At 41.4% G+C, this 25,918-nt stretch overlaps 1 protein-coding gene across 12 annotated transcripts in view; it reads left to right on the top strand.

Moving 5' to 3' along the window:
- Positions 1-25,918, top strand: part of LOC145349943 (double-stranded RNA-specific editase 1-like) — a 262,569-nt gene that overhangs the window by 171,876 nt on the left and 64,775 nt on the right. For 10 of the 12 annotated variants that reach the window (XM_080198635.1, XM_080198641.1, XM_080198646.1 and 7 more), the window contains 2 exons: positions 15,186-15,269; positions 23,036-24,018. In XM_080198635.1, coding sequence (XP_080054761.1) covers positions 15,186-15,269; positions 23,036-24,018 — 1,067 coding nt within the window. The remainder of the gene's footprint in view (positions 1-15,185; positions 15,270-23,035; positions 24,019-25,918) is intronic. The other 2 variants (XM_080198645.1, XM_080198634.1) reach the window with 1 other exon arrangement.

Below are 25,918 nucleotides of genomic sequence, written 5' to 3'. Positions count from 1 at the left end.
GGATATATTTTAATGTCTCAAACTATTAGCAAGGAATTCTGCCCTTTCGAGTGATATTTCCTATTATCTCGTGGCCTTCCCCATTTTCTGTCAGCACAACCATCATGGATCATTTTATGTATTTATGGTCCGGTGTGTCGAACAAAGGACTTGGTTTCAGCGTTCAACACTTTAATGTGTCCTTCACATCGGTGCACGGGGCGGGAGGAGGCGGCAAGAGCCGTAAATTATGCCTAATTCTCTGCCCCGACCCTTGACATCAGTGACAGTGATCGCTTATACAGGATGTCCATCTCAAGAAATGCGGATGCTGCACTGCAACTTTTCAGTGCACGCAATCCAAAAGCTAAAATTTAATGGGGCAGATGTTATCAGTTCTGCAAAATGAAAAGAAAAATGCTTTGTTTTGGCAATCAATCATTTGTACCACGCTGCAACAGAACCTTCTTTTCGAAGTTGCTTAAGAAAATACTACTTGGACCAGTTGACTGGCCAGCACAAAATAAAACTGGTTCATATTTTTCAGTTACTGTGGATCATTTGATTATACATATAAAATCTGAGCTATCTAGGAATCAGACTTGGGGGAGATTTTGTCAATTTCCACGCTGTATATAGTCAAAAAACATGCAATTTGGTATCAAAAAAATAGGGGCATCTTACTGTGGTAGTCACTCAATTTAGAAAGATGATAATTACAACTGTAAATAAAATAGTTATCATGATATTTAAGCTAAGATTGTAGTTTGCAGACATGCACTTGAATAATACAAGTCAGAAAAGGGTTTGATTTTATACAAATCCATGGAAAATATGCAATGAGAAATGCTTTTAACAATTAAATCTGATTATCGTTTGAGATTTAGCTAAATTTAAGTTGCACTGCATAAGATTAGGTACAGTGAAAGAAAAGATTTCTGGAATAGTACAGCAATTATGTAAAAGATTACTCAAATGTTCTAATTCAAGATGCAAGTTTGAATTTTGTCCCTATTTTCATCCAAATCATTTTCTTCACTTTAATTTGGGTCTCTTGCAGCCCAAAAACTTTTCATGTTCCAGATCAGTTTGCCCTTGTGTCCTTTTCAAGCCAAATCCAGTTGTCCAGCAAACTTAATTTTATCGCAAAACTATCTGGTTATGCCATGATCTCCTTGAGTTTCTGAGAAAAAGTATATGCAAGTATTTCAGCATCGACAAGAAAGGGCTAAGTCTCTCAAAATTAATGTGACTGAAATCCCTGTTAACATATTATGCACTGCAAAAATCAGTGGGCAGCGCAATGGATAGCCCAAATTCCTGTGTGAGACCTGGCCTTGTGATCTCATGCAATAAATGTAAATTAGAAGATCCGTCCAAATCCTTAGTCTCAACCTTCCATTCAAATATAGTCAGTGATCAGTAAAGAGACAGGAGAACCAAACTCTTTCTCGGCACTCAACCTGGCATCAGTTCTATATTTTCCTCAATATCACGAACCCATCTTGTAGTTGTTTCCCCAAAATGGAACAGTGGAAAGCTTGCACTGGTGGGCAAGCCAGGAATTGAAACCTGAACTCACTGTTAAGAGAGAAGAATTGACAAGATATGAAGTCGGACCTCAACCAATACTACCCGCAACAAGGTGGACTAATATGAAGTCCAATTTTACTGGAACTTCATGGTGCCATGTTCTATCCAAGGTATCTCGATGAGAGACTGCCCTCAACAGCTCAACTCTGAAATTATATATTTGGAATAGTCGCGTGTGGAGATGACAAAAGGTATGGATGAGGATTTCAATGACAGATGTCGCAAGAGCGAAGTTAGGTGCTTAATGGTAGTAGAATTAAGTGGTCTTTGTGATGGGGAGCACGGGTTGGGAGCTCAACTCGGGTGGAAAAAACTTCAAAATGTTGTGGAAGGGAAATGGATCGTTTTAGTTACTTCACGGCACCTGGGCTAGGCCACCCTTAAATGCCCTTGAGAAAGTTAAGTTAAAGTTTATTTATTAGTCACAAGTAAGGCTGACATTAGCACTGCAATGAAGTTACTGTGAAATTCCCCTAGTTGCAACACTCCTGCGCCTCTTTGGGTTGATGCACCTAATCAGCACATCTTTCAGACAGTGAAGGTGAGCTACCTTCTTGAACTGCTACAGTCCACGTCGTGGGCCGAAGGGCCTGTTCTGCGCTGTTATGTTCTATGTAGGTACACACACATTGCTGTTGGGGATTTTGACCCAGTGTCAGTGAAGGAGTGGCAATGTATTTTCAAGTCAGAATGGTAAATGGCTTGGAGGGGAATTTGCAGGTGGTGGTGTTCCCATGTACCTGCTACCCTTGTCCTTCTAAATGTGATCATGAGTTTTTGATTTGATTTTGATTTATTATTGTCACGTATTGGGATACAGTGAAAAGTATTGTTTCTTGTGCACTATACAATCAAAGCATACTGTTCATAGAGAAGGAAAGGAGTGGGTGCAGAATGTAGTGTTACAGTGGTTTGGCAAGTGCTATCTGAGGAGTCTTGGTTAGTTGCAGCAGCGCATCTTGTGGATGGTACACACTGCTGTCTTATGTGAATGTTGTGCCAATCAAGTGGGCTGCTTTGTCCTGGTGCTCACTGCTTGAGTGTTGTTGGAGTTGCAGTGATTCTGCCAAGTGGAGAGTATTCTGTCACAATCCTGAGTTGTGCCTTGTTGATGATGGACAGGCTTTGGGGAGTCAGGAGGTGAGTTACTCGCCACAGAGTTCCCAGCCTCTGACCTGCTCTTGTAGCCACAGTTCTATATAGCTCATCAAGTTGCGTTCCTTGTCAACAGTAAGCCCCAGGATGTTGATAGTGGGGGATTCAGTGATGGTAATGCTACTGAAGTTTTGATGTAAGCCTATTTGTGACTAATAAATAAACTTTAAGTAGGCTTACATTAACACTGCAATAAAGTTACTGTGAAAACCCCCTTGCCGCCATACTCTGACGCCTCTTTGGGTGCACTGAGGGAGAATTTAGCACAGCCAATGCACCTAACATCTTTGGAGTGTGGGAGGAAACCTGCGCACTTGGAGGAAACCCACGCAGACACAGGAGAATGTGCAAACTCAACACAGATAGTGACCTAAGCCAGGAATTGAACCCGCATCCCTGGCACTGTGAGGTAGCAGTGCTAACCACTGTGCACCGTGCTGCCTGGTGGTCATGAAAGGTGCTATATGTAGGTCTCTCTCTTTTTGGGAAAAGACATCACTTAAGATGCTTGCAGTTCGTCCAGAAGCAGAAAACTTCACATCATTCCTTGTAAGCTTGATTTTGAAGAAGAAACAGGGGAGTTACCACTGGTGATCTGGCCAACGTTGTTATCCCTCAGTGTCACAAAAAACAGATCATCACAGTGGCTGTTAACCATGCTGCTGTGTGTGAGAGCTTGCTGTGTGCAAATTTGCTGCTGCAATTCCTGCGCTCATTCATTGGCTGTAAAGCGCTTGAGACTTCCAATGGTGATGCAAGCCTGTCTTCTTCGCTCACGTGAACTGTTGTTATTTAACTGTTGATTTCAATTTGTGCACTTGATTCTCCGTATTTTTGTCACGTATGCTCCATTTCTTTCCTTTGCTTCAAACCACTCCTGGAATTGTGGAAGTGACTCCTGACTGTAGTCCAGCTGTGTGTAATCTCCAAAAAAAAACTGATGAGCAAAAGTCAGGTTAAAGAGCATCTAAGTTGATCCAAATGCCTTGGCTCGATAATAAACCAGGTTAAAGACTTCTTACTGTGCTTACCCCGATCGAACGCCAGCATCTCCACATCTTGATTATAAATACCAAACACCGAGCAATGAAATCCTGGTTAGATTAACAATGATGTGGGAATGCCGGCGTTGGACTGGCATAAACACAGTAAAAAGTCTGACAACACCAGGTTTTAGTCCAACCGATTTATTTGATAATACTCACAAGCTTTCGAGGGGACTGCCTCTTCATCAGGTGAATGGAGAGTTCTGGCCTCAGACAGAGCATATAAAGCACAGACAGTTTAGAGATTACTGATTAAAATGCGAATCCTTACACCTAACCTGCTGTTCAAGACCTGAAGTGGCTGACAATGTGAGTGGAAGGAGCACTGATCACAGGTTACAGAGATGTGTATTGTCTCCAGACAGTACAGTAAGTGAGGTTTTGCAAACCCAGGCAAGTCACTTCCCTTCCTGTTGGCGAACACTTCAGTGGTCACGGGCATTCAGCCTCTGACCTTCGGGTAAGCATTCTCCAAGGCGGCCTTCACGACACACGACAGCGCAGAGTCGCTGAACAGAGACTGATAGCCAAGTTCCGCACACATGAGGACGGTCTCAACAGGGATCTTGGGTTCATGTCGCACTATCTGTAACCCCCGTGACTTGCCTGGGTTTGCAAAATCTCACTTACTGTACTGTCTGGAGACAATACACATCTCTGTAACCTGTGATCAGTGCTCCTTCCACTCACATTGTCAGCCACTTCAGGTCTTGAACAGCAGGTTAGGTGTAAGGATTCGCATTTTAATCAGTAATCTCTAAACTGTCTGTGCTTTATATGCTCTGTCTGAGGCCAGAACTCTCCATTCACCTGACGAAGAGGCAGTCCCCTCGAAAGCTTGTGAGTATTATCAAGTAAATAGGTTGGACTAAAACCTGGTGTTGTCAGACTTTTTACTAGATTAACAATAGCAAGAGGCGTGAGTAGTGACCTTAAGTAGCGCTGAAAGTCTTGTTCCTTCTAGGACAATAAGGGAATGAGATAAAAAGTGCTAATTAGCTGATCTTTGTTTTTTGCTCAAAGGACAGGCTTTTGTATGCCTCATATTTCACCTAATTAGCCAGTCACTGCATCAAGTCTACAAAGGCAGTTTGTAACTAACTTCCTTAAGCAACCCTAGTGCATGAGGAGGAGCTGGAGGCAGTTGTTTCCATTTCCTCCTTAATCTGAAGAAATTCATTTGAACACCAGTTCAGACTGAGGGCACAAGGATTGTATCTGAAAAGCATTAATTGGGCACTCCACTTAATTAGAAGATTTGATATAATTATTCTACAATGAGTTTTTTTGAAGTATAAATTCTAAACTTTTGTTCCTGAGTTGTGACAGATGAAGGATGTACAGTGTTTTGAAGTTACAAATTGTGTACTCGTTTTGAATCTTAAATATAGGGTGAAGCTGCCAGGTCTTTGCTTTCCAATGTCTGTTCTTAACTCTCTGTCTAACTGTACACTTTGCTCTACTACTCATCTTAGTGTCATCTGCAAATTTTGACACACTACACTTGCTCCCCAACTCCAAATCATCTACATAATTTGTAAACAATTGCAGTGCCAACACTCATACCTGAGGCACACCATTAGTCACTGCCAATTAGAAAAAGACCCGTTTACCCCCACTGTTTGCTTTCTGTTTAGTTAACCAATCCTGTATCCATGCGAATACATTACCTGTAACACCATGCACCTTTCTCTTCTGCAGCAGCCTTTGGTGCGACACTTTGTCAAATGCGTTCTGGAAATCCAAATACACCACATCCACAGATTCCCCATTGTCCACTGCACATGTAATTTGGTGGAATTCTTTGAGAACATTACATGACCTGCCCTTCATGAACCCATGCTGCGTCTTACCAATGGGACAATTTATATCCAGGTATCTCGCTATTTCTTCCTTGATGATAGATCCAAGCATTTTCCCCACTACAGAAATTAAGCTAACTGGCCTATAGTTACCCACCTTTTGTCTACCTCCTTTTTTAAACAGTGGTGTCACATTTGCTGTTTTCCAATCTGCGGGAACCACCCCAGAATTTAGCAAATTTTGCTAAATTACCATTGGTGCATTTGCTATTTCCCCCACCATCTTTTTTAGTACCCCGGGATGCATTCCATTAGAGCCAGGAGACTTGCCTATCTTTGGCCCCATCAGCTTGCCCAATACTACCTCTTTAGTAATAGTAGTTTCTAGGTCTGCCCCTGCCATAGCTGCCTTGTCATCAATATTTGGCATATTATTTGTGTCTTCCATATTCTCTGCTCTTCCTCAAACATGTCCTATGAAACTGATTTCTTGAGCAAATTGACTAAATTTAATTATGATTTACTGTTCTATTTAATTACTTGGGTTAGTAATTCAATATTTTTATTCTTACCACAATGATTCTGAAAACAGTTGGTTCACTTTTCTGAATTAGTGGTGCACTCTATGACAAAAACAAGTAAGATGGCTGCAAGTCCACAAGAGAAAGGAATTCTCCCTTTGTTTTTTGTGCCCTAAATAACTGCATTCCTTATTTAGAAGTTTGGTCTAGTAGCAAAATGTCCACTCCAGGATAAATCTGAAATACACTTCCCTTGTTTCCATCAAATCAGTATGCTCCAGTTCACACACGGCTGGTGCCAGAAGTAAGTGCAAAAGATCATGCTCGCAGACAGCTGAATACTCATAGTTAGATTGTTTGTAATTGACATCCAAGTCTACAAGGTTCATCATTATCGCTATAACTCACAGGAAAGGCAAATGATGCCATTGTTAATTAATTGCAATTGACACTGTGGATTCAAAGCAAAATTTTCCAGACATTTTGGAAAGATTGAAAATAAAACATTTTTTCTACTTCCATGAGCAAGTGCAAATCCACAATGCAGGAGCTCTTTATCCATTTGTAGTCAAGTAAAATATGTATTCAAATCAGATTGTGGGCGTTTTGGAGAATTGGTTGATTTAATCTTGATGAATATTTGATTCATTTATGCTTGAATTGTTGGGATTTGGATGGAATGGGCAATTATTGACCTGTTTATTTCAGTGGTGCTTACTTAAAAGAAGTGATGCACTTTGTCAGTGACCAGTTGAACACTTGAAAGTGATCTAACGAGACATTGACACCATTAAACTAAGCCAAAACTATCTGTTTCACTGGGATTCAGAACCAAAAATTCAAATATAAATCCCCTGCTCCTGAACTTGGAGCTGATTGTCAAGATTGAAATTAATCGGTTGTTGTTAGGTCAGAGTACCAGGGGATATGGAACCTTACTGTCATACAGATCAGCTATGCTTTGATTGAGTAGCTAAGCAGGCTTAAGGGGCTGAATGGTCTACTCCTATTCCTATCTACAAAATGTTTTTCCTCCACCGTCTGTTTAATCTTGGGTGACACGGTGGTATAGTGATTAGCACTACTGCCTCACAGCATCAGGGACTCAGGTTAGATTTTCAGCTTGGGTCACTCTCTGTGTGAAGTCTGCACATGCTCCCTGTGTCTGCATAGGTTTCCTCCCACAATCCGAAAGACATGGTGGTTAGGTGCATTGACCATGCTAAATTCTGTGTGTAACCAAACAGGTGCCGGAGTGTGGCAACTAGGGGATTTTCACAGTACCTTTATTGCAGTGTTTGTGTAAGACTCCTTGTGGCACTAATAAATAAACTTTAAACTTGTGTTGTCTGAGTGTGATTACTAATTGATGTCATATTATAAACAGTTTTGTGTTGTGAACCCATTCCCTTTGGAAATTATTGTTGACTCATCAGAGTTCCTCCTTCACTGACTGCACCTGGCAATGTACAGTCAGTACATGTATTAGATCCTTTTCCTGTGTGTCCCCATCTTATGGCTCAGTTCATTATCCCCAGTTGTCAGTGAATCTCTCGCATCCTGAAAGTCTCCTTACCATTTTGTAGACTAGGAGATCAACTGATTTTGAACTGTTAAAAATTCAGCTGTGCTTTCACATTGTCAAGTACAAGAGCAACTTGTATTTACATAGCGCCTTTAATGTAGGCAAATATACTGAGGTGCTACACAAAAAAAGGAGCTGAGCTAGCGATTAGAGTTTGACCAACAGCCTGGTTTTCTGACTCTTAACCGATTTATCCATTTGTAACTGTTCCTTCAGTTTGTTTCCTTGAATTTTGCTAACAAGTTTATTAAGAACTTTATCAATGCCTATTAAAAATGCACTTTCTCCTCATTAATCCCCTTTTGTTAATTCATCAAGTTAGTCGAATGTGATTTTCCTTCAACAAATCTGTGCTGATTTTCATTTATTAACCCATACTTTTCCACGTGACAGTTTGGTCTGTTAAAGTTTTTTTCACCAACAATGTCAGGTTTATTCCCTCTTCTTGAACAGAACTGTAATGTTTTCCAATCATTTGGCAGTGCCCTCACACACCTAAAGGGAATTGGAAGGTTGTGCCAAAGTCTCCATAATTTTCACGCCACTTCAGAAGATAACTTTTCTGCTTTGAACATTGCCATCCTCTTCAATGCCTCATCTTTATCTTACCCAACCTTGCTGCTCTCTCCTCCTTTACTGTCATTTGGATACACCTTCTTCTTTCCTGATGATGCAGAGTACACATTTAGTACCTCAACCATACCCTGTCCCTCCACGAGGTGATCTTTTTTCATTCCTATAGTCAGCGCCAATTTTCTTTTAACTAACTTTTTGCTACTTCTGACTTTTTGAAAGATTTTTGGGTTGTCTTGTACTGGCTAATAATATAGTCCCTCTCTTCAGCCCCTTTGTAGATTTTTCCATTCAGAGCAGTAGAGAGTTCAAAAGGAGGATTGCAGGGTTGCAGGTGGTTACAGATATTAGCTGTGCTAGACCTGGCAAGGTAATTTAAACATGATGAGAATTTAAAATTTGAGACTGAGAGCAGGCCAGCAAGAAGAAGGGTGCTAGAATCTAAATATAAGCAGCATAATTTTGGATGAGTTCAAAGTTATAAATGCTGAAAGGCGGTTTGACAGAAGAACCAGGAAGTTTCAGTTTAAAGTTGAGGTCTATTTATTAGTGTCACAAGTAGGCTTATATTCATCATAGAATCCTGACGATGTGGAGGGAGATCATTTGGCTCACTGAGTCTGCACCGACCACAATCCCACCCAAGTTCTATCCCCATAACCCCATGTATTTAGTAGTGTCCATGAAACTAAGTGGTAATTTAGCATGGCCAATCCATCTAACCTGCACATCTTTGGACTGTGGGAGGAAACCGGAGCACCTGGAGGAAACCCACATAAACACAGGGAGAATGTACAAACACAGCCAGTGATCCAAGCCAAGAATCGAACCAGGCCCCTGGCACTGTGAGGCAGTAATGCTAATCACTGTGCCATCCCTGCAATGACGTTACTTTAAAAATCTCCTGGTTGCCACACTCCAGCACCTGCTCAGGTAGTCTGAGGGAGAATTTAGCATGGCCAATACACCTAACCCACACATCTTTCAGAATGTGGGAGGAAACCCACGCAGACACAGGGAGAATGTGCAAACTCTGCACAGACAGTGGCACAAGCCAGGAATCCAACCCGGGTCCCTGGCACTAAGAGGCATCAGTGCTAACCACTGTGCCACCAGAATGGATGAATCTGGATGTGATAAAGGCATGGGTATGCATTTCAACTGAAATAGAGTGTAAAGGTAAATGGAAGTATGTAGCCTCTATGATGGAGACGATACAGGATCAGGAATTGTCTTGGGGTTGAGTTGGATTCTAAAGATGTGAACAGAGCGTCTTGGCAAAGAGGGGTTGAATCATTGGCAAGGGTGTGGGGTTTGTAGTGAGAGCAAAAGATGATGGCTTTGAGTATTTAGCTGGAGAAAATTTCAAACAATCCAAGACCGAATTATAAAACAAGCAAAAACTAGCGCAGACACATTGCAGAGACCCAGTGCTGTGATGCAGAGATAGAGATTGTGTCCCCTTTGCATGCAGGGTGATGGATAATTAACATCTAGGAGCAACACTTGGGGGAAATGGAATTTCTAGAAATAATGGGGGGGCAGTTTCTGGTTTATTTCACTACGTACAAAAGGTAAATGGCGAATATACCTCATTGTCACTTTGATCACCTGGCTTTCATTTTGATCACTTAATTTCAGCATGACTGTGGGAGAGGCTTGTTCGATAAATTAGGCTATTCCTGTCTTTCACTTTCATACCCTCACACTGCTCATTTCAATTAATATTAACAAAAACATAAGTAGGAGATTAATGAGATGTTATTCAGTCACCTTCCAAGTCGGGCAAGATTACACCAGGGCAGGTGATTGGAAATAAAGTAAGGGCCTTCTTTTCAATCCCTAGACATCTTACAGATTTACAGAGACTTCGTCCATTTAAGGCCACAAAGTCTAATTGAAATTGAGGAAGCACTGCGTGAGATGAGAGTTCAATTGCTCTTGATGTTTCTAGTCACAGTCCATGATGCTCGTCCCCTGTTTTTAATGTTGATTGGTGCATACTCCATAAGGTTACGGTGTTTCTGGCTCCTGTGTCCAATGAATGTCTTTCTTTCTTTGAAACATTTAGGAGAAACTTAAATGAGGCACTTGAACTGTGCTAGAGAGATACAAAAGATTGACCATAGGTACTAGATATCAGTCTTGGGTTTGTTAGTATCCGTATAGAAATCAATAACTTTTAAAGAGGTTTTAACTTCTAGGAGCAGAATTAAGCCATTCGGCCCACTCTGCCATTCAATCATGGCTGATATGTTTCTTAACCCCATTCTCCTGCCTTTTCTCCATAACCTTTGATCCCCTCATCAATCAAGAATCTATCTATCTCTGTCCTAAATACACTCAATGCCCTGGCTACCACAGCCCTCTGTGGCAATGAGTTCCACAGATTCACCACCTTCTGGCTGAAGAAATTCCTCCTCATCTGGTTCTGAAAGCTGAAAGAATGATGACAAGATTTCATATTTTAAAACTTTTACTGTAACCAATGACTGAAAAACACTTGATTAAACACAATTCTTTTTGTAGGTAACTTGCATTTTAAAATGAAGAAAAGCGACATTCTCCTTGTATAATTATCAGCCATTGCACTCTCCTTTGAGCAAACAGTCCAGTTGCTTCCAGCTTCCAGAGCATTCCCTCATTTCACTAAATAATAACTTCAAATGACTGCCTCTAAGCGGTTTCCTGTTTCCAGGGAGTTTCTTAAATCTCCAGACTGTGCCAAGACTAGTACCCTGGAATCCTTTGATTGCTGCAGGATCTGTCTGTCCAACTAGAGACTGTCTCCTTCCTGCACCTGGCTGTGATAGCTGGCAAAGCCAAACAGCTTCTTTCTGCCAATCCTCTGCTATCTGTCTCTGATATTCAATGATTTGTAGGGGAGCCTGTAACCTGATCTCAAAAATTGCTTCCTCTGTCTTTTCCATGACAAAGTGAAGCACACCAACCTTATATCTAGGTAAAAATGCTAATATACTCATTGAGAGTCAAATTGTCTTCACTCTTAAAGTGGACGGTTTATAGCAAAACTGTTTATAACCAGGTACTTTGAACTCTTCTGGGACTTTGGAAGGCTCAGTGTACTCCTTGCAAATCCCGAGATTGCTGCCATTGTCTCTCAAGAGTAAATGCCTTGCACCACCTTCTCAGTAAAATGATATAAGCTTGCCTTTGATGTTTAACAATTCAATCAACCAGGTTTACTGTGAGGCCGACTACAGAACAGGTTGCATGATCCCCTTCATTTACCCTAAATTTTAAACTACAGTCCCAAAATATAATCATCTTATAGCCACGTAACTGTAACAGGATTTGGATGTAATTTTTTGGGTGAATTCAGTGTAACTAACAAATGTTGGACTTCTTTTGGCTGGTGCCAGATAGTCTGCTGCACGTCCTTGTTCCAACAACTACATGCATTTAGATAATACTGCTTTTGGACATGATTGAGAACATTGTACAAGAAAGAGGGTGAGCCAGAGATGGAAAATTGGTGTTGTCATGACTTGGAGTGATATTTGGAAACAGGAATTGAGCTTGAACAGAATGTGACATGATAGGCAAGTGTGGAGTTGGATGGCGGTCTGTTCCTCATGATGTCTGGCAGTAAGTTATAGTGCTGTTCGAAATGCAGAAATTTGATTCAAGTCCCATCTCATTTTATGCAGTTATTATGCACTAGTCCTCTTGACATTATGTTAATCTCAACTAAATGTTTATCTTAAAGAAATGATTGGTATATCAAAGCCATTCTGCTATCTTCCCAAATTATTTTTTTTCTCTCGTCTTCAAATTAGTCCTAGCCCAACAGGTGCCAAGTGAAGATACCACAATTAGAGAAAGCTTTCTTGCACATCAAAATTCTCAATTTTTATCCAAGTGTGCCTTGTGCCAGCAAAATCGCCACATGCTATCTGCAGATAATATTTATCTTCAGTTCTATTTAAACACTCATTTTGTATGAAAAATTTGCTTAGAGTGACGGAAGCTCAGGGTATTGGTTGCTTCATGTGACTGGCTTTGAAGAATTTTTGTTTGTATTTGACTGTCCTATTGTGCACCTTTTCCGAAGGTGACCTTACTTATGGTTGCATTTTTCTTTGGTTGACTTTAAAGCTTTCTTTTATCCAGGTGGAAGTTTTGTAAAAACTTGATGCTGTTACCTGAGCATGTCTAATGGCACGATGAATCATAAGCCTGCCGCTTCACCTCTGAACTGTGCTTAATTCCAAATATTAAGAGATGTTAGGAGTTAAATATGCTTAACTTGATCCTATTTCCATTATTCTGTTGCAAAGTTCAGACTTTGTACCACCAATGGGATGTGGGCAGATAAAATTCAACTGACACTTGGACTGCCATGTGTAATTTGCTCCCAGCTTTAACAAGCAGGCAGCTAAATTCAGATAAGACACAAGGATGAGCCATCACGCTAGTGTTGATATTACTGATTTCAGGGAGCATCCAGCACGAACACCCGAGTCCAATATGCACGTGGTCATAGAATCTCTAAAGTGCAGAAGGAGGCCATTTGACCCACCCAGGCCCTATTCCTGTAACCCTACATATTTACCCTGTTAAGCCCCTGACACTGGGGTCAGTTTATCATGGCCAGTCCTCCTAACCCGCATGTCTTTGGATTGTGGGAGAGAACTGGAGCACCCGGAGGAAATCCACCCTGACGTGTGAAGAACGTGTAAACTCCGCACACACGTGGCACAGCACGATGGCGCAGTGATTAGCACTGCTGCCTCACCGCGCCAGGGACCCGGGTTCGATTCCCGGCTTGGGTCACTGCCTGTGTGGAGTTTGCACATTCTCCCTGTGTCTGCATGGGTTTCCTCCCACAGTCCGAAAGATGTGCATGTTAGGTGGATTGGCCGTGCTAAATTATCCCTCAGTGTACAGGCACCAGAGTGTGGTTTTCACAGTAACTTCATTGCAGTGTTAATGTAAGCCTACTCCTAACTAATAAATAAACTTGACTTTACTTTAACATTACTTTTCAGACAGTCACCCGAGACTGGAATTGAACCCAGGTCCCTGGTGCTGTGATACAGTCGTGCTAAGCACTGTGCCACTGTGTTAGCCCTCTCTGAAATCAGGGAACATTCAGCAGTAACACTGTGAAGTTCTGCTTGTGAGCAATGCTGGCCCAGTCAGCAACACCCACATCCCATGAACGAATAAAAGTCATGGAATTCAAAGAATACACGGTGCTAACACTACTGATTTCAGAGAACAAGTAATTATTCCAAAATGCTTTGGGTCTACTACCTAAAAGCAGCTGAACAATGGTAAAATTCAAGACAATTAACAGTGATTTGCAAGTTAATTTACATGGGTTTGACTACTCCTTTATCTCAAGAAAGGATTTTCTGCTCTAACGTTACCCTTGTGTATTCACACATCCTGATTGCCACTTTCCACAAGACTCATTTGGGTGACTAAAAGTGAGTTCTCAAATAATTGTCTTGACTGCACACACTTGGAGGATTTTAACATTTGCATTAGCTTATTTGAAGCCTGTTTTTATTAGAATCATAAAATCCCTACAGTGCAGAAGAGGCTATTCGGCCCATCAAGTCTGCACCGACTCTCTGACAGGGTGTTTTCACTTGGGCCATCTACCCTGCCCTATCCCTATAACCTCTCGCATTTACCATGGCTAGTCCATCTAACCTGCACATCTTTGGATTGTGGGAGGAAACTGGAGCATTCGAAGGAATGATGTGGAGATGCTGGTGTTGGACTGGGGTAAACATAGTAAGAAGTCTCACAACACCAGGTTAAAGTCCAGTAGGTTTATTTGGTAGCAAAAGCCACTAGCTTTCGGAGCGCTGCTCCTTCGTCAGGTGAGTGGGAGATCTGTTCACAAACAGGACATACAAAGGCACACACTCAGTTTACAGCATAATGATTGGAATCAGAGTCTTTACACCTAATCAAGTCTTAAAGGTACAGACAATGTGAGCGGAGACAGCATTAAGCATAAGTTAAAGAGATGTGTATTGTCTCCAGACAGGACAGTTAGTGAGATTTTGCAAGTCCAGGCAAGTCGTGGGGGTTACAGATAGTGTGACATGAACCCAAGATCCCATTTGAGGCTGTCCTCGTGTGCAGAATACTCAAAGGACACGGGGAGAACATGCAGGTTGTGCACAGAAAGCCTCTCAAGACCAGAATTGAACCCAGATCCCTGGCACTGAGAGTCAATAGTGCTAACCACTGTGCCACCTTGCTACCCATAGTATTTCCTAACTCCAATTCTGCATGGTGCTGACAAACAAAATCTAAGATTTGTGAAAGGTTAAATACATTCTGAAGAAATAACTGTGTGGCAATGGTGACAGTTGGGGAGCACGGTTCATGGTGCACAGAGTGAGCAAAATTGAGATGTGATGACCTGGACTCTTTTGGATAATAAACTGAGTCAATTCTATAAGAGTGACATGGTGGTTAGCACCGCTGCCTCACAGCGCCAGGGATCCGGGTTCAATTCCATCCTTGGGTCACTGTCTGTTTGCACATTCTCTCCTTGTCTGTGTGGGTATCCTCTGGGTGCTCCGGTTTCCTCCCACAGTCCAAAGATGTGCAAGATAGGTGGATTGGCCATGCTAAATTACCCCTTAGTGTCCCAAGATGTGTACGTTATGGGGATTAACCATGGGAAATGATTGGGGTAATGGGGATGAGGTGGGGAGAGGGCCAGAGTAAGAATATGAGTTGGTTCATGCTTCATGGGCCAAATGGCCTCCTTCTACACTGTAGGGACACATGGACATGTGTTCACTTCCTTCCACAAAGCTATGCCCTGTGCTTTTCTTCAAAATTCAAGATTCAGTCTTTCCTGTGCTGTTCATTGTAATGTTTGCCTGATGGATAAAGAAACTCTGATTTTTAATTGCTGATTTTTATTATCTTGCAGATAAATCACTTGGATACCAGCAATTGAGAAGCCAGCAGAAGTGTTTTGCCCTGGATGTGGGTGATGAGGATGGTGAAAATATGAGTAAGAGTGCTGACTATTTCAGCTCATGAGTATGGGATCCACTGCAGAACACTGACAGGACATACACAAACCTTGAGTTTGCCTGAATTACAAACCCATTATCATTAGACAACTCAGCAGCTCTATATGTTTTGATGGACCTGTGTGACTAGATTGTGCCTGTATAGTTATCATATTTCTTAACAGTAAAGCAAAACATGCTTTAGATTTTACATGGCAAAAGCACAAAGGAAGATGGGGATGGGAATGGAGAGAGACTAGGAGCTAGACATTTTGATGGAGCCAGTTTGTTCTGGGCCCTGCCCATCATAAAAGTAGGTTTGGACTAGACCTCCTCCTCCCCATTGACTCTTCCAAGTGTTCGAATGCGCAGGTATTAAGTTCAGATATTTACACCTGCAAAAGTAGTTAACATCAGTGTTAACAAGAAATGGGGTTCAAGAGTGGGGCTGGTAAGAGGGTAACCTCCAGAGGTTATGTTGTGGGGGGAGTAGGAGTATTCCCATATGAACTGGAGATGGATGGGTTTGTGGGCGATGGAGAGGGAAGGATTGAAGATGGTGGCGATTGGCAGGTTGAATTGGAGGAGGGAAATAGTTTAGCGTTAACTGGGGTGGGAGGATGTGGCAGACAAATGGCCATTTTAATTGGGGGTATCTTGACTTGGGGTAATTATGCACAAAGTTTGGAGAGAGAAGAATGTTAGCATGAACTGCTGATGGAGGGAAGGGGGGAGAATAGTATAATGGGAGAGAGGGGTCTCTAAATTATGAAGTGGAGAGTGGGGTTGGCAGTGGAAATAGTGTATTGGATAGTTGCAGTGTAGAGATTTGAAAGGTTAAGGTGCTGTTATAAAGGTTGGATTGGGGGAGGTAGTTACTGTTGCATACAGCTTCAGTGCAAGATTGGTTTGCTTGGTCCAACAATCCAAACGTTGCTATTTTCTTTGCTGTAGATTTAAAGTATGTATATCAGTTGGTAAGCTTCAAAAAAGTATCTGAATACACAGTCCTAATGTAAAAAATTACAAATTTTCTAAGAATCAATCAATAGAAATGAACCATTAGATGTCACCAGAGAGTGTATAATTTTAAATTGGTCTAAAGCCCTGAACAGACTGACCCCATGGCACAGGCCAGATTTTAATCCCATATTTTTTTTACACAAGTAAATTAAAATGTTGTTTCTGCCAGTAATTAATTATCTGCTGCCGAGAGAAGCTTTGAACTTTGACTCAATTTCTAAATGACGGAGAATAGTTTTCAGTGAAATTTCGGTTATTCCCACTTTTTACATGGGGATGGGGTGGTGAGGTGAATCCAGTTCATTGTCGATTGCAAACTGCTTGAACGTGCTTTAAATGAAATATCAAAACTTGCAGGTTTCTCCGGAAGATGGTCCCCAGCCAAAGGAAATAAACATTCTGCAAATCAACGCCATAAATTTTGGATTAAGGGGTAGCTGAAACCTTATTGGAAACCTTATTGGGGTATTGGAAACCTTAAGAGACTTTAAAGATATTTTCCGAAAAATAATTTGCCCCAACCAAAAGTGCCTGCTATTTTTCTGTCTCTCTGCATCACTCAACCAAGTGATGACTAGGTGTGAGGTGATTGTTCATTGACATCTGGGTAACTCAGCTTTCTTTATCCTCAATTAGATGAGATAACACTTTTCTCTCAATTTTCTCTACAAATCTTGACACTCTTCCACCTCTCCCCTTTTTTGTGTGTTTCTTTTGTATTGTTGATCAAGATATTTTCTCGCAAGCAATTGTGCATTGCATCTTCATGCTACACAAGCCCCCTATTTGGATATACAGACTGATTTTTAAAGAATATTAGTACATTAGCCATCTTTAATATAAGTTAGATAACAGCCAAGTTAAATTGGATGAAAAAAGAACACTGCAGATGCTGGAAATCTGAAGTAAAAGCAGAAAATGCTGCATAAACTCAGGCCTGGCAGCATCTGTAGAGGGTAACAGAGTTAATGCTTCCGATCTAAAAGTGCTAATATTTTGAATGGCTTAAATCTACATCTCCACCATCACCCTTGATCCAACAATCTGGGCAAACTGCTACAAATTGTGTTCATCACTGAAAATATGAAGGGAGGTGTGCTGATCTGCAGGGCTGGTGTTTCTTGAATGACTTGTCTTGTTATTTAGAACTTATTAGATTAAACCTAGTGACTGTTTGTGTTGGAAGTTTGATGCAGTACCTTGCTCACTGCACAGCTTACAAACCAATGTTACCGCATAGCCGTGTGGTGGTTCGGCTGTATCTTCTAATTTGCTTTGTTCCTTTTCAAAAGGAATTAATTTGATCTAGAACTTTTGAAGACTGCATTATTCTATTTCCGGATACCTTTCCTTTCAATATCTTGCCAGAGTGGGTATTCATTTTGTCAGCATTTCTGTTACTCTTTTCAATGCACTCACTTCTGCCTTTCAGTAAGCATGGAAAAAAGTCCAGTCAGTTGCAATGTTGTGTTTTCCTTCAGTCTTTGTAACCAAAGGTTATAAGTTCATATCTAATTAGCCAGATTTAGAAATAAGTGGAACACCCAAGGCATTCAAGTGAAACAACAGCAATACAATAAGTAAGCTTTGAATTCTCCTATGCTAGTACCATTTGGAATGGTGAGGAAATTGAAAGAGGGTGGTTTTGTTGTAGTCTGGTTTAATTTTGCATTGACAGTTTTGCGTTGGCCTAGATGCTAGCCTCACCAAGATCAACTGGAGGAAAGAGGAGGAGGAAGAAAAAGATGATCACATTCCAATCACACAGCAAGTCCTAATGATGCTACATTTGGAAGCCAAAGAGTAACAAGGGGCTCGTTTATAGTGAAGGCTCATTTATCCAGCATTATCATCGCTTGGATATCCTTAAGAAATATCTGTTTCCTAATGCTAGCTTTTGCATTCTAAAACCCAGGTGTACAGGTTATGCTTCCTAGCTACAAGAGAGCAAATTTGCATATCATCTAATTTCTTTAATAATATTGTAAAATTGCTTTTGAGTTAGAATTCTCTATACAAATTGTAATTAAGAAGTATTGACAGACTAAGTAATTCAAACAATGAGAATAACAGTCAAAGTAATTTAAATTATGTTGCTAGAATGTCTTATGGACTGTCACATTTCAACCTTTCTGCTTTCTTCTTTGCTTAACAATTCTCTGTGTTTGTTCAGAACCTGCCTTGACCACTAAATGCCTGCCCGAGAGGATCCAAATGATTCTGCTCTTTGACCTTAAAATGTTCCTTCACGGGATGTGGGCATTACTAGCAAGACCGGAATTTGTTGCCCGTTTCTGATTGCCCTTGAACTGAGTGACTTGCTCAGCCATTTCAGAGGACAGTTAAGAGTCAACCATGTTGCTGTGGGGCTGGAGTCACGTGTAGGCTAGACCAAGCAAGGACAGCAGATTTCTTTCCCTGAAAGACATTAGTGAATCAGATGAGTTTTTTCAACAGTTGATAATGGTTGGCATGATCACCATTACTGAGACTAGCTTTATTTTCTAAATTTATCGATATACTTTAATATCTGTACAATATCCAGGCTTAGGCTGACAAGTGGCAAGTAACATTCGTGCCACACAAATGCCAGGCAATGACTGCCATCAATAAGAAGAGACACTCTAACCACTGCCCCTTGTCATTCAATGGTGTAACCATTACTGAATTCCCCCACTGTCAACATTTTTGGCATTACCATTGACCAGAAACTCAACTGGACTCACCACATAAACACTGGCTACAAGAGCAGATCAAAGACTAGGAATACTGCAGCGAGTATTCAACTCCTGACTCCCTGAGGCCTATCCACCATCTACAAGGTACAAGTTAGGACTGTGATAGAATACTCTCCAGATCCCTGCTTGGCACCACATCCACAAATATTCAATCCCTCCATCACTGACGGTCAGTAGCAGCAGTGTGTATTGCCCACAAGATGCACTGCAGCAATTCACCAAAGATCCTTAGTCAGCACCTTACAAACCCATGACCACTTCCATCTAGAAGGACAAGCGCAGCAAATAAATGGGAACAGCACCATCTGCAAGTTCCCCTCCAAGCCACTCACCATCCTGACTTGGGAATACATCGCCGTTCCTTCGCAGTTGCTGGGTCAAAACCCTGGAATTCCCTCTCTACTGGCATTGTGGGTCAACCCACGGAATATGGACTGCAACGATTCAAGAAGCAGCTCACCACCACCTTCTCCAGGGTAGCTTGGGATGGGCAATAAATGCTGGCCTAGCCAGCGACGTCCATGTCCCACAAATGAATTTTAAAAAGTTGAGTTGAAATTCCACCAGCTATCATGGTGAGATTTGACTCCAGAGCATTAACTTGGGCCTATGGATTGCTCGTCCAGTGACATTACCACAGTGCCACCAACTCCCCCAAAATGAATGACATGATATTTAAATTTCCCCCTTTCATTCCTGAGAGTCTAAATTATGTAAAAAGTCTGACAACACCAGGTTTTAGTCCAACCTATTTATTTGATAATATACTCACAAGCTTTCGGGGTTAGCCCCTTCGTCAGGTGAATGGAGAACTCTCCATTCACCTGACGAAGGGGCTAACCCCGAAAGCTTGTGAGTATATTATCAAATAAATAGGTTGGACTAAAACCTGGTGTTGTCAGACTTTTTACTGTGTTTACGCCAGTCCAACGCCGGCATACCCACAACAAGTCTAAATTATAGCAGTGATATTTCAATTCCTCCATTTAATCTTACTCAAAAGAACCTCTGACAGCTTTATATTGGAAACATTTGCTATTCTCTCTTTGTTCAAACTTCATGGACAATTGAATGCATTTCCTTCAAATAAAACAGTTCCACTAGGACAATTACACTTGGTGAGGAATGAACAAGCAAGTATTTTAAGATTATCTTACTGCGAGTGTGGTCACTGTCATCACAACAGCGTCAATCTACTTTCTTTAACTAAGCTTCGTTCTTTTGTTCCATCTCATTCTTTTTCAGATCCAAGTTTTATTTTGTGTTTTTTAAGCTTTTCATGCATTCATTTCTGATGCTTTCTCTAGGTAAGGCTTCTCTGGTGTTGTACAGAACAAAACTGTCTTTGCAGAGGAGCTGTGGACCAGCAACTGGGCAAAATGGCTTCTGCATATTGCCAAACCTTCAGACAGTATCTTATGTGTATAAGTTTATGGGGTTTCTGGTGGTGCATGCTGTTGGAATATTCAGTTGTATTTGGAGATGTATACAGTTGCATGTGGAGCTTGAACTTTAGATTTTCTCATCATATCAGTTGACTCAGTGATGTCTCACTTTGTCTCTCCATGTGAACATGCTTACTGAAATAAATTCCATTCACTTGCACAGGACGAACCCACAGTTTGTATTATCGGCCAACAATATTCTTGTGACTTCTCCTCACTTCTTGAGTTACAGCTAGTAAGATATTGACATCAGATCTCAAATACTCAAGCCTGTTTCCTTCTTAAACATGTGTTTGACATTGTGGTGTTGAATCTTACCACATGAGGGTCACCTTTATCTTCTACACAGTGAATATATTAATTTTTCAGTAGGAAATTTACTGTGCATGGAGATATGTTGCCTGTTCTGGCTTCAAATTCATGCAAGTGTCTCATTTGCTGCTTGTTGCAGAGATATGTAAATGTAGGCATATCGTAGAATCCCTGCAGTGCAGGAGGCTATTCAGCTCATCAACCCTGCACTGACAACAATCCCACCCAGGCTCTATCCCCATAACCCTTGCTAATCCCCTGACACTAAGGAGCAATTTACCATGGTCAATCAATTTAACCCGCATATCTTTCGAGTGTGGGGGAAAATTGGAGCACCTGGAGGAAACCCATGCAGGCATGGGGAGAATATGCAGACAGTCTCCTAAGGCCGGAATTGATCCCAGGTCCCTGGCGGTGAGAGGCAGCAATGCTAACCACTGTGCCACCATGCTACTCCACATCCAACCAATTCTGCAGATGTTACGTGTATGCAGCTGGATCATACTTACAGAATTGTCAAAATTGATACACTGGTGATTGGATAAAATCTAAACTAATCTAGAAATTATACCTCCCAGCCATAGCTACCTTTAGAAACTTACCAAAAAGTAATGTAATTTGCACCTTTTGTATTGTCAATGTCTTTACAACCAGGTCTTTGTCAATCAGATGCCGCCAGATGTGGATGTAAATACGGTCAATCTATGTTTGATCAATTTGCCCCTGTATATGAAAATGATCTGATTTCATATTTTCTTTTTCCACAATGCTTTTCCATCTGGTTTATCCCTTCCTGTCCTCCTCCTGTCTGTCTGGTGTTAGGAATTCCCACTCTGGCATTACAGATATTTTTCTGAGCTCCAAAGGAGTAACCTATGGACCTTTTGCTGAAGGATGTTATAAATGAAAATTTGACTGGTATTCTATCAGCTTTGTGAATGGAATGATGTGATGTGTATGAGAGAACAGTGCGTTTTAAACCTCGACCTCCACAACCCCAGCAACCCAACAGCATACACTGGATGTACTGGGTGGAGTGAATTCTATTTGATTGTAAATCAAACCAGATGGCATTTGCATTCTCTTCTGTCTGCTTCATCAACCAGATCCTCATAACTGTGGTAATTAGGATTTGACCCTAAAATGTTCCAAATGGCATGACTCCTTTGGATGTGCCGTAGGCTTCTATAATCTTGTTCGTGTTCTGTTCTGAGAATGAAGGGCTCCACTCATGCTTCCCTGTTTTGCTAATTGCCTTAAATCTGTGTTCCCTTATTACTGGCCCCTTCTGCCCTGGAAGCAGTTCCCCCTTATTGGGTCCACCAAAGCCCTCCATGGTTAAGTCTCCCATTAACCACCTCTGCTTTGAGAATGACCTCAGTTTCTGTGCATAACTGAAGTTCCTCATTCCCACCTATTCTGCTCTCTCCCCCCCCCCCCCCCCCCCCCCCCCCCCACCTTGTTCCATTAAGAAAGCTAAAGAATTGCCTCTCCAAACTGAATTTCATAATTTGTTCGGGATAGGGCTGAAAGAGCGGGAGGTTGTCGAAGGTATCTACAACATGTACATATCTGTAAATAGATGCATCTTTGAAAATATCTCTTCAAAGGGCCTGATAGTTCTGGCCATTGGTGCAGTTGAGCATATGGGGGTGCACTTCCTGTACCAAGGTGGATAAAAACAGATGATTCATACATACAAGTTCTTTCTGTTCATGCTCTAATGATCATTCAGAGTGACTTGGCAAAGAAGCAGACCTGTTGCCACTTGATGGCATTTCTGAAGAAAATGCCAAAGGGCTAAAAGTTAAATGGGGATGATTCTGACTGTAACCTGTAGTTTGATGCGTTTATCTGAGTTGGCAAGTCACAAATACAAATGTATCTATTGCACTGAAAAAAAACTGAAATGCTCTTGAGATCTGGCATTTTAATTTTTTATCTATGTATGAACTATACATAATACTGTGTCATGATAACATTGAAAATTACTGTTCCCATTTAACTTTTCCCCCTTGAAATTTCTGCTGTTATCCTTGGGAATTTATGACCATTTTAGGTCGCTTTAGATTTTTAATTACTTATATTTTCTTTTGTGTTTTTTTTTAATTGTTTGTGTATACCTATTCTGTTGCAATTCTCTTATTGGCTTGAATCCAAATTCTGCCATCCGAAGGTGAATCTCAAACACATCACTCATTCTGTTACAAAGACAGTTGAGGAATCTCTAAATTTTGCATTTACAAGATCCTACAACGAAGGCGTGTAAGTTGCTCTTTCTGGGCACCACAGGTTCAAGCAGCACTGACGTAAAAGAGAACCATAATCTGGAGAACATCTCTCTTAAGGAAAGCAGTCAAGCTCCTGGTGAGGCACAGCTTTCAAATGGTGGCAATTCCTCCATTAACAGAAAACGGCCACTGGAAGAGGGAAATAACGGTCACTCACATCCCAAATTCCGTGCCAAGAAGAGGAAGAAAACACCAGGTCCCATTCTACCAAAGAATGCACTAATGCAATTAAATGAGATTAAACCCGGCCTCCAGTACAAGTTGCTATCTCAGTCTGGCCCAGTCCATGCTCCTGTTTTTATCATGGCCGTGGAGGTCAATGGACAAAACTTTGAAGGGTCTGGGCCCACCAAGAAAAAAGCTAAGTTGCATGTAGCGGAAAAAGCCCTGAGATCCTTTGTTCAGTTTCCAAATGCCTCTGAGGCCCACCTGGCTATGGGTCGAATGCTGAATGTTAATACAGATTTTACGTCAGACCATTCTGACTTCCCAGATACTCTTTTTAATGGATTTGAAACCCCGGTACAAGGAGATGATCCTTATCTCTTGGGGTCCAACGGAGATGGCTCTTTCAGTTCAGGTGACTATAACTCTTTTGGCCTCTCGTGTGGTGTCGGAGGAACTGGTGTAGGTTCCGCACTGACTGCCCCATCTCCTTTTGCCATGACCAGCGGTAAGAACCCAGTCATGATCCTGAATGAACTGCGTCCAGGACTCAAATATGAGTTTGTTTCCGAAAGTGGAGAAAGCCACGCAAAAAATTTCATCATGTCAGTGACTGTAGACGGGCAGGCGTTTGAAGGGTCAGGGAGGAACAAGAAGTTGGCAAAGGCTCGTGCAGCTCAAGCAACTCTTCAGACCTTGTTTAACATGCAACTGGACTCAACACCATCACGCCAACCTATTCCTAGTGAAGGTCTTCAGCTTCACCTGCCTCAGGTAAGGAAATTGTTTTTACTCTTGGCATTGGCGCTATTGAACAGAATGGGAAGGGATGCTCTTTAAAGTTAGGCTGAAAGACTCAGTAATAATAGTGGTAGGAACTTGAACTTACTTAAAACATACACTTCAGTTTATATAAATTATCTTCCATGTAACATCAGTCAGCTACAGCGCATCTTAAATTTAGATCGTAAGACATGGGGCCAGGACATGTTGCTAATCTTATGCTTTTCAAAAAAATGTAAAATTAATGAGAGTTGCCTGTGGCAGCTCTACGCAGTTCTTGTTGCCATTGGCAAAGACCTAGTCAGCAGGTCTCACTTTCTGCCCTGCACTCTGCATTTTACATTCACAGTTGCAACTTGAGCTATTTTAGCACTGCCTTTTCCCAGGTCAGGTATTTGAGATTCTTCCAATGAACGTGTAATTGAAAGCATATGACAAATTCCGGGAAAAAGAATTGGTTCCGAAAGTTCTGAAATGATGGCAAATGCTTGGTTCCAATCTTGCTGCTGACACCTTCTGTTCAAACTTGCAGTTACCATCAATTGTAATTGTTTTGATAAATCTGTTATTTTAACTGTGTTTCACTCTTGGACTGAGCAAACCCTATATGTCATCAATTTTATAAATCCTTGATGTTTTAAAAATAGTAACTTAAACATGGACTTGAATGGGCAGGAGAGAAGAAGGCTTCACAAGTTGTTTTTTTTTAACTATTCATTACGATCCCCATACAGACTGATAATGTTAAAAGACAGATAAATTTCCAAAATGATCAACAGAAAAAGCCCAAAGGACAAGATTTCATCTTTAAGACTTGCACTGTAATAAACAAACCAAAATTAACATAGATCAAGCATCAATTAGCAGGCTACTTGCATATCCAATATAAAAAAAGGTGCTTTTTACATTAACTAATGTAATTGAAATATGCCATACAGAATACTTTCCTTATACTCCATGCTACTGGCAGATAGACCCCACTTGTGCTGCCTCCAGGACTACGGGCCAAGTGCTGGAAAGTCTGAATAGTAGTCAAATCTTTGTTGTCTGGCATAGGCATGATGGGCCAAATGGCCTCCTGTGCTGTATATGAAAAAATGTAGCATGAAAGGGATCATCTCAAGCTCACTCCTAGCTCTCCTGCAAGGGTTCATCACTCCCCACCATGCTATGTTGAAACTTCTACTGTCCTTTGACAATCCTTCCACTCTGCCTAAGTTTTTTTTGGATCCAGTTATCACCAGCAAGACATACCTCGATATATCCCTCATCTCCCTCAGTCTCCATATTAATGATCCAGAATTCTAGCAATTCCTGTGTCTGATCCCATTAAACAGTTTAGTCAACTCTGGTAAAACTTTTTCCCATTGTCAGCTTCCCTTCTGCTCCCCATTGTTTCTCACAGAATGGTTCAGGTCTGTCCCTGGTAGGATTCCAGTTCTTTTTCTGCATGTGTCTCAGCAGCAGCTATTTTTCTGTGGTAGGTTCATGTGAGAGGTGCAAAAATTGTTTGACACTGGGCTTCTATTTGAGTTTCTGTCCCCATGGCAACCTGAGATCACTCAAACACTTCTTAGGACTGAGGTGTTTACCAGGAATCCTAGCTTTACTTGCTTTTCCAGGATTCTCTATTTTACTTTGAGCTAAAATGGCTCACTGCGTTAAAAACGACTACATTTCAATACAGCGTCTAATCTGACATATGAAGGTTTGGAAACATCATTACGCTGACGGCACAGTGGTTATCACTGCTGCCTCTCAGCGCTAGGGACCCGGGTTCAATTCCTGGCTTGGATGCCTGTCTGTGTGGAGTTTGTACGCCGTCCCTGTATCTGCATGGGTTTCCTCTGTGTGCTCAGGTTGCGTCCCGCAGTCCAAAAAATGTGCTGGT

Source organism: Carcharhinus amblyrhynchos, chromosome 11 (genome assembly GCF_965287045.1).
Source record: "Carcharhinus amblyrhynchos chromosome 11, sCarAmb.v2.hapA, whole genome shotgun sequence".
Classification (NCBI taxonomy): Eukaryota; Metazoa; Chordata; class Chondrichthyes; order Carcharhiniformes; family Carcharhinidae; genus Carcharhinus; species Carcharhinus amblyrhynchos.
This window is presented reverse-complemented; position numbering and strand designations above follow the sequence as displayed.